General features: G+C 39.7%; 1 protein-coding gene and 1 long non-coding RNA gene across 2 annotated transcripts in view; one reads left to right on the forward strand and one right to left on the reverse strand.

Annotated features, from left to right (window-relative positions):
• PLBD1 (phospholipase B domain containing 1) overlaps positions 1-15298 on the reverse strand; it is a 65260-nt gene that overhangs the window by 33205 nt on the left and 16757 nt on the right. Inside the window, exons 3-5 of the mRNA XM_004052782.5 lie at positions 5807-5890; positions 4363-4501; positions 127-267 (exon numbers count right to left, since the gene is read on the reverse strand). Coding sequence (XP_004052830.1) covers positions 127-267; positions 4363-4501; positions 5807-5890 — 364 coding nt within the window. The remainder of the gene's footprint in view (positions 1-126; positions 268-4362; positions 4502-5806; positions 5891-15298) is intronic.
• LOC109029135 (uncharacterized) overlaps positions 1-15298 on the forward strand; it is a 94256-nt gene that overhangs the window by 6376 nt on the left and 72582 nt on the right. The window lies entirely within an intron of this gene.

Genomic DNA, 15298 nt, shown 5'->3' on the forward strand with positions numbered 1-15298 from the left:
CATTGAAGAACTCATGAGCTGATATACAGTTATAGCCAGGGGTGATGAGATGTTGCTATACGTGGGCGCTATATAGAAAAAGTCTGTATGAACCAGAACAAGGCAAAAGGAGCTGCTATGTCTTACCTTGATAAGAGCAGAGCAATGTCCCATGTCCCATCTCTTAAAAACCTTTAGGCTGCCGTTTTTTGTGGGAGAGAGTGAGGGAATCAGATCCAATAGATCTCCAACACTATTCAGGAACTGAATCTGGAACAGGGTCATTGGCTAGGAAAGGACAAAGACTGCACTTAACATCGTTTTGTGACAGACATCATTTCCTGTTTTTCCTCTTGTTAGGGACCCATTAAATTATTCCCTTGCAGGCTGTGCATGGTGGCTCACGCCTGTAATCCCAGCACTTTGGGAGGCCAACGCGGGCAGATATCCTGAGGTGAGGGGTTTGAGACCAGCCTGGCCAACACGGCAAAACCCTGTCTCTACTGAAAATACAAAAATTGGTTGGGCGTGGTGGCGGGCGCCTGTAGTCCCAGCTACTCAGGAGGCTGAGGGAGGAGAATCGCTTGAACCCAGGAGGCGGAGGTTGCAGTGAGCCAAGATCGCACCACAGCACTCCAGCTGGGCAACAGAGCGAGACTGCATCTCAAAAAAAAAAAAAAAAAAAGTTATTTATTTTTGAAGAGTCTCTAATTTAACAGATATGCTAGATTTTTATTGTAGCTTATAAAATAATTGTTATGGCTTTATAGTTTAAAAGAGCTGTTTTGGCATGTTTTGATAGCTACAGAATTTGGGAGTGGCTCCTTGGAGAGTAAAACAGAGCTTTCTGTTTGCACTCTACAGCAGTGCTTCTCAACCTTGGCACTATCGACATTTTGAGCCGGCTAATACTTTCTTTTCAGTTGTTGTGCATTGTGAGATGTTTAGCATCATCCCTGGCCTCTGCCCACTAGGTACCAGCAGCAACTTCCCAGTTTTGGCAACCAAAAATATCTCCAAGACTTTGCCAAGTGTCCTCTGGAGAGAAACCACTCTTAGACGAGAACCACTGCTATACAGCAAAAACATTCAACTAAGATGCTTTTGGTTTTGATTGTGTGTTTACTATAAGACTAACTGACCAGCCAGCATTAACTTTGAAGCAATTATCAGATTGTACTTGAACATGAACTTTGTGCAAACTGGAGAGCACTGCTCCAGGAAGATTCAATCTGCTGGAGCAGGTCCGGGTTAGGCATCAACAAATTGGTTTTGGGGTAGAGGTGGTGGGAAGACAAACACAAATGACATTTTAACCAAAAAACTAAAACCAAAGCAAAAATTCAATCCAATTTTTATTTATATAAATATCATCTCTGTTTTGTTTGTTTGAATAAATTATTCATTTATTATTCAAGATTTAAAAAAAATTATAACAAAGTTTATAGCAGAAAGTCTCCTCCTTTACCTGTTCTCCATTTTCTCAGGTACTACCATTTCTAGTTAATCATTTTTACTAGTTTTTTTGCATATACTGCCAGAGTTTTTTGATTTTTTTATTTTTCCCTACTGGCACTGTGATCTTGGATCCAGAGTTTTAAAAATGTCTTGTAAATAAAATTTTTAAAAACATACATGGTAGTGTGTCATATGCGCTGTTGTTCACCTTGATTTTTTTTGTCTTAATATCTTTCATTTAATGTTTTGGGGATATTTTTATATTGGATGTAAAAATTGTCCTCACTCTTCTTTTTTTAATTATTATTTATTTATTTATTTATTTTTGAGACAGAGTTTCACTCTAGTTGCCCAGGCTGGAGTGCAATGGCGCGATCTCAGCTCACTGCAACCTCCACATCCTAAGTTCAAGCAAATCTCCTGCCTTGGCCTCCCAAATAGCTGGGATTACAGGTGCCCGCCACCATGTCCAGCTAATTTTTGTAGTTTTTTGTAGAGATGGGGTTTCACCATGTTGGCTGGGCTGGTCTAGAACTCCTGACCTCAGGTGATCCACCCACCTTGGCCTCCCAAAGTGCTGGGATTGCAGGTGTCAGCCACTGCACCCGGCCTGTCTTCACTCTTCTAAGCAGCATTCCAACGTATGGATGTATTATAATATTTTTTACTAGTCTTTTTTGATGAATTTTCAAGTGGTTTCTAGTCTTTTGATATTGTAAACAATGCCACAATAATTAATCTTGGACGCTTCATTTTGCTTGTGTTTGAGTCTATGTGTAGGATGAATTCCTAGAAGTGATTTAGATTTTAATAGATATTGCCAAATTGTCCTCATACGAATTGTTTAAATTATACTCTTGTGGCCGGGCACAGTGGCTTATGCCTGTAATCCCGGCATTTTGGGAGGCCGAGTCCAGTGAATCACCTGAGGTCAGGAGTTCGAGACCAGCCTGGCTAACATGGTGAAACCCCATCTCTGTTAAAAATACAAAAATTAGCCGGGTGTGGTGGCGCATGCTTGTAATCCCAGCTACTCAAGAGGCTGAGGCACGAGAATTGCTTGGGCCCAGGAGGCGGAGGTTGCAGCTGAGATCAACCACTGCCCTCCAGCCTGGGTGATATCGCGAGGCTCTGTCTCTAAATAAATAAATAAATAAATAAAACTCTTCCATCCTCAACAACATCTTAAACATTTAGTTTATTTCCAATCTCATAGGTGCAAAACAGTATCCCATTGTAATTGATATTTGCATTTCTTTTGTTATACTGTATCCATACATTGGAACGCTGCTTAGAAGAGTGAGGACAGATGATATTATACATCTGAAAGAATAAAGATGTATACATACCATTTAAGGTAAAATAAATAAACACTGATGTAGTCAACTCACAGTTTACGAAATGGAACATTAGCAGTGCCTTGGAAGTCTCCAATCTCATCTCTCTCCTTTCCCACCAGTGGTCACCACTATGCTAAATTTTGTATAGCTCATTACCTGCCTCTCTATTATTTATCATCTATATATTTATTTATCATCTATATATATTTTTATATTTATCATCTATATATTTTTTAAGATATATTTTTCATCTATATATATTTATCATCTATATATATTTTATCTATCTATATATTTTATCATCTATATATATTTTTAAGATATATTTTTAAAAATCTACCTTTTTTGAATTTGCACAAATACAGTCATATTGTATGGGCTGGGTGCAATGGCTCATACCTGTAATCCCAGCACTTTGGGAGGTTGAGGCGGATGGATCTTTTGAGGTCAGGAGTTCGAGACTAGCCTGGCCAACATGGTGAAACCTCATCTCTACTAAAAATACAAAAATTAGTTGGGTGTGGTGGCTCAAGTTTGTAGTCCCAGCTACTCGGGAGGATGAGGCAGGAGAATCACCTGAACCCAGGAGGCAGAGGTTGCAGTGAGCCAAGATCATGCCACTGCACTCCAGCCTGGGTGAAAAAGCAAGACTCTGACTAAAAAAAAAAAAAGTTAGAGTCTTACTGTATGCATTTTTCTGTAACTCATTCCTTTCACTGGGTATTATTGTTTTGACATTTATCAATATATATGTGTATATACACATATATATACACAGACATGTACATGTATATATGTGTGTATATATGTATATATATACATGTATATACACACACTGGACAAAATAGACAAAAAGTTCAAAGAAAAGCTATGCACTTAATTATATATATATACACACACTGGTCAAAATAGGCAAAAAGAGAGTTATATAATATAAATATTATATATATATACTGGCAAAATAGACAAAACATAATAAATGTAATATGTTATATAATATACAGATTATATACATATATACTGGCAAAATAGACCAAAAGACAGTTATATAATATACATTTTTCATTTAGACATATATTATCACGGGAAATAAAATATCCATAATTTTTGGAAGTACATCAAATGGTACATTGGAAGCCTTAGTGATTCAGTAAAGCTTTCCCCCAGAATTATAATGTATATGTGTTTGTGTGGATATGTGTTTATGTGAATGTTGTGGAGTGTGGGAAACATAGAACTTGTATATTTAAACATTTTGTCTTAATGAGCATGCAGTCTAAAACACTAGTTTTATCAGATTAGCTAAAAACCCAGTACATTCATACTATGCTTTTTAACCTAATCCTGAGCCCAGTATTATGGAAGATTGAAAATACACAGAAACAAGTTGGCTTATTTGTGTTTTGGGCTTGTAATTTTGTAAGTTAGGTGCTGCAATATGAGAGCTATGACAGTTCTTTTCCGTAAGGAATTTATACTGTAGTTCTACTTTGACCTGCTTCTAAATTGGAATGTTATTTTAAAGATAACATTCAATATTCTTACCATACTCTATAAATTCTGAGAAGCTTGTTTAAAATCCTACCTTTGTCCCTTCTAATATAGCCCTCTTCTTTGCTCCTACATAGAGGCCATCTATTTGTGCCATCACATAGCCTGTATGTCTCCAAAATGAGTCAGTCTTGTATTCTTTGATATTTTTCCGGGTCCACTTATCTTGCTTCCTGGAAGAGAAATTAGATTTGCACCACAGTCTCAATAGTTGCTCATTCAAAGCTAAATCAAAGCAGGCATTGAGAGATTATATACTCAGACACTTATGCTAATGTGATTTAAATTCTAGATCTTGTAACACTCCAGTCACTCAAAGGACTTCAGGGCAAATTCTAACTGATTTTTAATTTCTCCCTAGGGTTTTGATTCTTCTTTCACAGCTTCTTCTGTGCTGTATCTAGAACAAAAGCATAAGTGTGATAGTGACCTAACTGTGATACGAGACCTAAACATGTCAAGGAGAGACTATCCAAATGCATTTTGTGTAAAACCACAATGTTTCACAAAGTCAATAAAGATAGGTTGATTCACCTTACTTTTAGTTGTAGAAGTAGTAAAGTTAAACAACGGGACAAAAATCTAAGGACAAGGTGGTTTATATCTGTTTGTATTTCTCTCAGATCATTCGCATAGCTTATGATTCATTCCGTTTCAGTTGTTATTAGTAACCGCTTCAATGCCTCTGTCCTAGCATGGTAGCAAAAATGTCATTTTTTAATGGTCCTTTCACTCTTCTTCCAGTTCTCTGAACTTTCATGGGATGATTTGATATAACTTTGGATACTGAAAACTATTTCTGACTTGTCCAGGCTATCACTAGATCAATCTTAGAATAATGTCATTGCTTCATGGGATCTAGCCGAGTGGTTTTTAACTGAAGCTCTATAGGACTTTAAGCATTTCATGAAGAGGTTGCTTAGAGTGCAGTTTGGAGGGCCAACCCAAGAGCCTTTCTGTCCCCAAATTAATCTCCTGTCATCCCACAAATGTAAACACATTTAAAACTTTAGTCTTAGAAAACTTTATTAAAATGGAAATATTCTCAGAGGGTGTTAAGAGTTATAACTTTAGATATTATTGAAGACCTCAGCTAGGATTAGTAAGCAGGCTCATGAAAAGGAAACACCTTAAAGAGCGAGGAGAGGGGATCCCTGAAAGAAGGAGAAGGGCCTCCATGAGGAAGAGACCCAGGGACTTAACACTGGTACTTTACACTGGTGATGTTCCTCTAACCGTGTTAGCAATTGAGTATGCGATATTCAACTCAACCTTTGAAAGAGCTGAAATTAGAGAGCATGTTCTTTGCAACCACTTTTCATGCCATTACCAAAAAGTGCTATACCCTACTACAAGAATAACTCTAGAGTCCTGCTAAAGAGATTAAAAAGAAATTGGCAAAAAATTGCTGCTTGAAATTACAGATTCAGTGCCTGCAACATTAAAAACAATGAAAAGAGAAAAGCTATTATACGTACTCCATAAAATCCTGCACTTTATCCATGATGGAAGGTTTCCTGATCAGCTGTGGGTAGAGGTTTGTGTAGTGGTCATTCATGTGTCTGAAATGATACATGAAAATTATTACATTTATATTTTTCTTCTTGGATTTCTCCATCACAGTAAATTATTCAATCATTTGGCTAACTAGGATGTCCCTTATTACAAACTCTCCCTACTATCTTTTTTTTCCTTAATAAATGCACAGTTTCAAATTGGGAAATATTTACAACATATAGAAAAGGACAGAATATTGAAAACACCCTAAGTATTCACTGCTCAACTTTATTAAGTTATTATATTTTGCCATATTTGCCACATATATTTAAAAAAATCAAACAAAAAATTTGAGTCGAAGCCTCTGTGTGCACTTCCTGATGCTAATTCTTTTCCCTTCTCCCAAGAGGTAATAACTTCAGTCTTGAATCTGATTATTCCCATGCATGTTTTTATGCAATTACTACATATACATTTAACCATAAATAATGTATAGAATTATTTATCATGTTCGCAACACACTATAAAAAAGATCACACTGGCTGGGCACGGTGGCTCATGCCTGTAATCCCAGCACTTTGGGAGGCTGAGGCAGGCGGATCACGAGGTCAGGAGATCGAGACCATCCTGGCTAACACGGTGAAACCCCGTCTGTACTAAAAATGGAAAAAATTAGCCAGGCGTGGTGGCGGGCGCCTGTAGTCCCAGCTACTCGGGAGGCTGAGGCAGGAGAATGGCATGAACCTGGGAGGCAGAGCTTGCAGCGATTCTTTATTTTAAAACTTAAAAAAATTAAAAATGTCTCATATGGTGTACAGTTAATATTTTTAATTGATTAAAATAATCCACTTATATTTACTGGGATTTTAATATTCTTGGATTTATTTCTATAATCTTTTCTGTTTTCCATTTACTATCCCTTTATTTGTCCCCTCTTTCATGTTTTCTTTGTTTAGATAATACTTTTGTTATTTTCTTTTCAGTTTTGCTGATTTAAAACCTATAGAATGTATTTTTATTCTTAATATTAAAAAGATATAACTAATATTTTCTTATAAAGTCTAAATGTTTTATATTTCTCTCTTCCTCCAAACATAAAGCATATTTTAACAAATTTTAACTACCCATTGACATCCTCCATCATGTTATTGTTCAAAGATTTAGTTTTACCTTTTTAATTAAAAATTTTGATTTAAAAATTATTTTCTTAGGCCGAGCACGATGGTTCACACCTGTAATCCCAGCATTTTGGGAGGCTGAGGTGGGCAGATCACGAGGTCAGGAGTTTGAGAACAGCCTGGCCAACATGGTGAAACCTCGTCTCTACTAAAAATACACACACACAAAAATTAGCTGGGCCTGGAGGCGTGTACCTGTAATCCCAGCTACTCGGGAGGCTGAGGCAGGAGAATCGCTTAAACCTGGGAGGTGGAGGTTGCAGTGAGCCAAGATCATGCCATTGCATTCCAGCCTGGGCAACAGAGCAAGACTCCATCTCAGGAAAAAAAATAAAAATTATTTTCTTTTTAACCTTTACAATTAAATTGTATTAATTTTTTGTTTCTTGTATTAACGATTGTTCCTTATATACCACACCTTCCCTACTATTATACTTGCTAAAGTATATCCTCTAACAGTTTAATAGACGTCTTTGGGTGGTAAACTGTTTTAATTTATGTATCTGAACATATTCTTATTTTGCCCCTACTCTTGGATAATTTAAATGGTTATAACATTCTAGTAAGATATTTCTCCTCAATACTTTTAAGATAATATCTTGGTATCTTCTGACACTATTGCTGATGATCAGCAATATGCTTCCTACTGAAATTCCTTTGTAGTTAATGTCTTTCCTTTCTAATAGCTTTTAAGATTGTTCCCTTTATCTTCAATTGTCTGCAGTCTCATCTGCTGCATTATAGCAATTTAAAAGGCTGTGTCTTCCAACTAAGGACTTGTGTTTTTTTGAGACGGAGTCTTGCTCTGTCACCCAGGCTGGAGGGCTGCGGTGCGATCTTGGTTCACTGCAACCGCCGCCTCCCAAGTTCAAGGAATTCTCCTGCCTCAGCCTCCCGAGTAGCTGGGACTACTGGCGTTTGCCACCATGCCTGGCTAATTTTTGTATTTTTAATAGAGATGGGGTTTTGCCATATTGGCCAGGCTGATCTTGAACTCCTGACCTCAGGTGATCCATCCACCTCAGCCTCCCAAAGTACTGGGATTATAGGAGTGAGCCACTGCACTGGGCCCGTTTTTTCCATTTTGATAAATTCTCAGCAATTACCTTGTCAATTATTGCTTATCTGCAGTTGCCTCTAGTCTCTTTTTCTGAAACTCCTAATAGGTCTATATCAGAGTTTCTCAATCTAATTGCTATGTCTAATAACAGTTTTTTCATAATTTCTACCCCTTTATCTCTTTGGGCTGTTTATGGTATAAATCCCTCAATACCAATATCTGATTCAGAATTTTTTCTCTGATTGTATCTAGTCTAGGGTTTGTCTATGTATTGAGATTTTTAAAAATTAACTTCTATAATTTTCTTTTATATTTTAACAAGTTCTTTAAAAAATCATCTTCTTACTTCTTACTCCTTGTTTAATAAATTCTCCAAGTTTTCTTTCATTTATAACTTAAAGCACCCTATGCAAATTTAAAGTCTTTGTTAAACCATTCTAAAAATTAATCTGGAGTATATTCATATTGTTGATTTTGTTGACTTTCAACTTCTTTGTGGATTTTGGAACTTTGGTGTGTAGGCATTTTTCTTTCCCCCCTCTCTGTCTCTCTCCCTCTCTCCCTCCCTCTTTCTCTGTCCAAATGCCTCCATCTGAGTCCTAGGAACCAGGTCTTACAGTGCCGTTTTGGGACTTCCATCCTATGGAATATTGCAGCGATATTTGTAAATAACTAAACCAGCTGTGAATGCTTTGGTTTTTGGTTGCCACTGCCTCCCCACCCCACACCCCCAAGCTTACCGTTTCTTATAAATCTGTAGGCTAGGACTTACATCACCAACACTATTTTGTGGCCTCCTTTCTACAAGCAGTTAAAAGCATCTGGCTCCCAGCCTTGACTCAGCTCACTCAGAGCCTTGAGGCCCTCACCCGTCAGCAGGTGGCTGCCTCTGCTGGCTTCAGGCCAAGGGCCAGCAGATCCATATTTTATCACTTTGTTTTCTGTTCAATTTCTGGTAGAAGAGACATTTAATCTTGTTCTGGAGCCCAGCTGTGTTACTATGAGGTTTTCTTTCTACATATTTTCCCTATAATTTGCTCTAAGTTTAGAGCAAAGAGGAAGTCCCTGCACCCTCTGGACTGAATATTTACCTACAGTCCTCGTTCTGGTTTTTATCTGATGCTTTTCACTGATGTAGGGAGTTCAGAATTGGAGGCCATTCTGGATTCCAAGAATGGGAATTTGGCTCCTACACTTTGAAACTTTAGATATTCTTTATCTAGTCATTTCCAGAACTGAAACTAATAAACTGAGAATAGTTTTATTGCTGGTGAAGTACACGACATTATGATCCTTTGAAATTTTTTATTTTATGGTCCTGGAATTTAATAAACTTTACCTCATGAGATTTTTTTTTTCGAATTACCTGTGTATATACATTAAATTGAATCATCACATTTAACTATTATTTACATACAGTTTATGCTATCACATACCTCTGCTTTGATCCATTCGGTTACTTTCTACCACCTCTAAATACAACAGCAAGAACAGCAATAAAGCTAGACAAGTGTGTGGGTGACAAGAAAGGGATCCTCTGTCCTGGCCTCATGCTCTTAAAATGAGTTACATGAAGGCCAGCACGGTGGCTCACACCCGTAATTCCAGCAGTTTGGGAAGCCGAGGTTGGCGGATTGCTTGAGATCAGGAGTTCAAGACCAGCCTTGGCAACATGGCAAACCCCTGTCTCTACTAAAAATACAAAAAGCCAGGCATGGTGGCACATGCCTGTAACCCCAGCACTCGGGTGGTTGAGGCACAAGAATTGCTTGAACGCAGGAGGCTGAGGTTGCAGTGAGCAGAGATCATGACACTGCACTCCAGCCTGAGCAACAGAGCAAGGTTCCGTCTCAAAAAAAAAAAAAAAAAAGAAAGAAAAACAAAAAACAGTTATATGAAAATAGTTTTATTTATTGGAAACCAATAACTTGTGGGCTCTTCACTTACAATGCTCACTCAGGTAAAGAAACAAAAAATTCATACTTTTTATCCAAAGTCTTCCATCACTGCACCCTGCCTAGCTCCACCCAGAGTTCCAGATCCCCCACATTTTTCAGTCTATTTCAAGATAAGGCAGTAGTTCTCAACTGGCATGATTTTTCCCTGTAGGGAGCATTTCTAGAGACATTTTTGGTTGTCACACTGAGTGAGGGAGAAGGTGCAACTGCTAGCTAGTGGGTAGAGGCCACAGATGCTGCTAAAGATCCCACAAGGTACAGAACAGCTTACCACAGCAAAGAACAATCCAACCCAAAATGTCAATATTGCCTAGATGGGAAAATCCTTAAACAGAGGAACATTAATCCTGACTTGAGTGTCATTGCTGAGGATGTCTACTATATAACCATATACAAGACAGATAGAAATACAGGAAGGTAACTGAGCCAGAATTATTAAAATTTTTCTTCTGGTTTCTTTTTTTTCTTTTTTCTTTTTTTCAGATGGAGTCTAGCTCTGTCACCCAGGCTGGAGCGCAGTGGTGTGATCTCAGCTCACTGCAACTTTTGCCACCGAGGTTTAAGCAATTCTACTGCCTTAGCCTCCCAAGTAGCTAGGATTACAGGCGTGTGCCACCACACCCGGCTAATTTTGTATTTTTAGTAGACATAGGGTTTCACCATGTTGGTCAGGCTGGTTTTGAACTCCTGACCTCAGGTGATCCGCCTGCCTTGGCCTCCCAAAGTGCTGGGATTACAGGTGTGAGCCACTGCACCTGGCTTTGTGTGTGTGTGTGTGTGTGTGTGTGTGTGTGTGTGTGTGTGTCTGTGGAGACTAGCTTTTTTGATTCTGACATTCAGTACAAGGGGAGAGAAACCTCCACCTTGAGATGAGAAGTGGGGGCCTCAGCCAGTCCTGCCACACAGAGGGGCTCCAAGGAAGGCAATCTTCTTGTAGTTTCTTCAGGTTGAGGCCCTTCCCTCATCCCTGGGCCTGGGACCCTACACTTCTGTGTGGCAGAGCAATGTAGTGTAACATTAAAGAATCCAGGCTTTGAGCTCTGAGTTTAAAGCTTGACTCCACTACTTCTAAGCTATATCTTACTAAAAGCAGAATTCCCAACTTCTCCATGCTTCTGAATTCTCATCAGAGGCAACACTAGTGTCAACCTCATGGATGAGTTAGGTTTTGTTTCAGCTCCTGCAGTGTGTAAAGTCAGTAAGTTTCCTGCTAATTTGGCTGAGATTTTGCTCACATTTACCTCTTCAACACCTCTTCTACATGTTGAGAATCAAAAAGACATGTGCACACCCATCTTTCCCAGAATCTTTTTGCATGATGGCAATAACACATCATTTAGCACCTGTCATGTACTACCTCCTACGCTCTCCTGTTTGGATTCCCTGAGTCAGAGACCATATTGGGCTCCTTTAGTATTTCCCACAGTGATGAATCCATTTGTCTGTGGTAGCGGGGCATGTGCATGCAAACTCTGGGGCTAGATAGCCTCCTTTCCAATCCTGGCTCCTACTCACAAGCGTCGTGACTTTCGGCTAGTTACCTAACTTCCCAAGTTTTCATATAAATAATATGAAGATTATAATGATACATACCTCATGGTACTGTGGATTAAATAACTCAACATATGTCAAATGCTTTGAACAGTCTGACACATTGTAAATGGTATATAAGTGCTGATTATCATCGTCATTGGTATTTTATGGTCAATTTTAAGTTACAAATAATTACAATTTGATACATCATTAGAAATTTTTGAGGGTGGGCCAGGCGCGGTGGCTCACGCCTGTAATCCCAGCATTTTGGGAGGCTGAGGCAGATGGATCCCCTGAGGTCAGGAGTTCAAGACCAGCCTGGCCAGCATGGTGAAACCCTGTCTCTACTAAAAATACAAAAATTAGCTGGGAGTGGTGGTGCATGCCTGTAATCCCAGCTACTCAGGAGGCTGAGCCTAGAGAATCGCTTGAACCTGGGAGGCAGAGGTTGCAGTAAGCCGAGATTGTGCCACTGCACTCCAGCCTGGGTAACACAGGGAGACTCCATCTCCAAAAAAAAAAAAAAAAAAAAAAAAAGAAGAAGAAGAAGAAATTTTTGAGGGTGAGGCTGTGTCTGAGTTTGCTTTGCCCATAGTCTGGACCTAGAAGCATATTCAGTTTCTAACACCAAATGGAGCAAAAGAGGTAACACCAAGCACAAAGGAGGTCCCACCATTGACTACTTTCTCTAATTGTGCCGTGACCTTAGTAGAACCTCTTTTCATCACTGTTTTAGCAATGTTGTCTCAACATATTAATGTAAGTAAAAGGAGTTGCCTTTGAAGAATGTAGTCAGGAACCAACTCCCTACGTTTCTTCCTATCCTCAGTGCCACGCACAAAGTAGCAAAACAAGTGTTTGTTGTGCTGAGTTGACTCATTCAAACTGTGTAATACCAGAGGAGGGAGTTTCAGCAGCCATGTGAACAACACAAGAGATCAGCTGCTTTATTAAAAACTAGAGCAGACCAGGTCCCCATACCCTTATCACCATGCTTTCCAGATAGGTTTCATGTCTCATTTTATTAAAAATCGATCCATGATTATTTAAGTCTTTATATCATTCATGAGACATCAAAGGCTGAATCTGTAACTCTTAGGGAACTGTCCTATAGAGTGAAAAATCAGAGGAAGAATCTTCAGTTTGGTCAAGGCTGCTACCATCACACTCCATTACATGAAAATATACCTCATACTTAGAATTTGTTTCTAATAGAACTGGAACAATAGAATTCCATTAAACCTGATTAGCATGTAATTACGTAACAGCTGGGAGCAAAGCACTATGCCAGACATCTGGGGTCTATAAAAATTAACAAAATACGGTGGCCGTCAAGGCACTAACAGGTGGTAGAGGAGAGAGATGGAGCTCTAATCCAGTGGGAATGAAATCTTAAAAAGCTTCATCAAGAAGACAGCATTTGAGATGTCCTCTGAGCTGCATCAAAGACTGCAGAGCAGAGGTCCTCTCAGGCTCTTGGTACCACATATATGGGAAGCCCCTCTTTGAGAAGGTGGGAAAATGACCACAGTCACAAACACTAGACAGAGATGACAGAGAGGTCATCTTTTATATTTAAGAAACCTCGGGCACTCTGTGCCCCAAGTAGAGAAGGACTGTTGGGAGCACTTCCATCCAAGGCCTTCCACACATGGCCCCCATTTGCCTTTTGAAACCCACTGTCCTTCGATTGTTCAACTGGAGCTTCCACTCCTCGGTCCTTGTTTTTGGTTTTTTTTTGAGATGGAGTTTCACTCTTGTTGCCCAGGCTGGAGTGCAATGGCGCAATCTCAACTCACTGCAACCTCCGCCTCCTGGTTGGAGTGATTCTCCTTTCTCAGCCTCCCAAGTAGCTGGGATTACAGATGCATACCACCATGCCAGGCTAATTTTTGTATTTTTAGTAGAGACGGGGTTTCGCCATGTTGGCCAGGCTGGTCTCAAACTCCCGACCTCAGGTGATCCTCCCACCTCGGCCTCCCAAAGTGTTGGGATTACAGGCGTGAGACACTGTGCCCAGCCACTCCTCACTCCTTGTAAATGCAACTTACTCATTTCAGACTCAGTGCCTTTTTTCAGTACTCTGTTCCATTACATTCTGCTCAGAATGACTTTATCCCTCTTCCCAGCCAAACCCAGTAGTTCTCTTCTATCAAGCACCAAGCCTACAACTCACTTCTTCCACAAAGCCTTCTTTGACTATTCTGGCCACTGGAGTGCTTTTCTCTCTTGTACTCTGTACTTATGGCTAACAAGCTCTTTTGAGGTTGTTCTCCGCAGTAGAGTTGCTAGCAAGAGTGAACCAGCTTTTCCTTAAGGACATAGTTTTAGAGATTCTAGAGCTATCTCTGCCCCACTCCTGATCATTCGCCCTTGGGCTGCTGCTACTGGTCTGAAGGGAAGGCAGACTCAGATGCTCAAAGCCTGCATCACGATTTGCAAGAAGTCTTTTTGTTTGTTTGTTTGTTTGTTTTTAAAATTTTCAAAGGCTGACTTATACGTGTCAACTTTTCTTTGAAAGGACATGGCAAAAAGGCAAATTAAACAAGAAAACAGTTCCTGAATAGTATAGCGAGTGTCTTTTTTTAAGAAACAAAATTACCAGCCTGGGAAACATAGTGAGACCTCATCTCTACTAAAAATAAAAAATTAGGCTGGGTGCGGTGGCTCACGCCTGTAACCCCAGCACTTGGGAGGCCAAGGCAGGTGGATCATCTGAGGTCAGGAGTTTGAGACCAGCCTGACCAACATGGGGAAACCCCGTCTCTACTAAAAATACAAAATTAGCCAGGCGTGGTGGCTCATGCCTGTAATCCCATCTACTTGGGAGGCTGAGGCAGAAAAATCGCCTGAACCCGGGAGGCGGAGGTTGCAGTGAACCGAGATCACGCCATTGCACTCTAGCCTGGGCAGCAAGAGTGAAACTCCATCTCAAAAAAAAAAAAAAATTATTTGAATGTGGTGGCTCACACCTGTAGGCTCAACTACTGTGGAGGCTAAGGTGGGAAGATCTCTTGAGCTCAGGAGGTCAAGGCTGCAGTGAGCCATGATTGTGCCACTGCACTCCAGCCTGGTAACAGAGCAAGACCCTGTCTTAAAATAAATAAATAAATAAATAAATAAATAAATAAATAAATAAATAAAATTTGTGCTTTAATACAGGCCTGGCATGGTGGTTCATGCCTGTAATCCCAGCACTTTGGGAGGACAAGGTGGGAGGATCAAGAGGTCAGGAGTTCGAGACCAGCCTGGCCAATGTGGTGAAACCCCATCCCTACTAAAAATACAAAAATTAGCTGGGTATGGTGGCGCGCACCTGTAGTCCCAGCTACTAGGGAGGCTGAAGCTCAAGAATTGCTTGAATCTGAGAGGCAGAGGTTGCAGTGAGCCGAGATTGTGCCACTGCACTCCAGCCTGGGCAACAGAGAGACTCTAACTCAAAACAAACAAACAATTTTTACTCTAATACAGAAGTATTTTTAAAAAGTTATTATTAGAATGGCTTTTTCTATAGATTTTTTTGGTTAGTGGATAAAGTTACTCAAGAATAGGTCAATGCTTTATCTAAACAATGAAGGCAAAATGACAAAGCCACCTTCAAAAGTGGCTGCTATGAGATGTTAAAGCTTATTTTTTTCTGAGACATAAGAATATCAGAGATGCCACCTTTGTCAAAGCCCGCTAAATCTCTGTGAGCTCTAACAGTAACACCAACAGAAATATCCAACGGAAACGTGCATTCTT

The sequence above is a fragment of the Gorilla gorilla genome, chromosome 10 (genome assembly GCF_029281585.2).
Source record: "Gorilla gorilla gorilla isolate KB3781 chromosome 10, NHGRI_mGorGor1-v2.1_pri, whole genome shotgun sequence".
In the NCBI taxonomy this organism is placed as follows: Eukaryota; Metazoa; Chordata; class Mammalia; order Primates; family Hominidae; genus Gorilla; species Gorilla gorilla.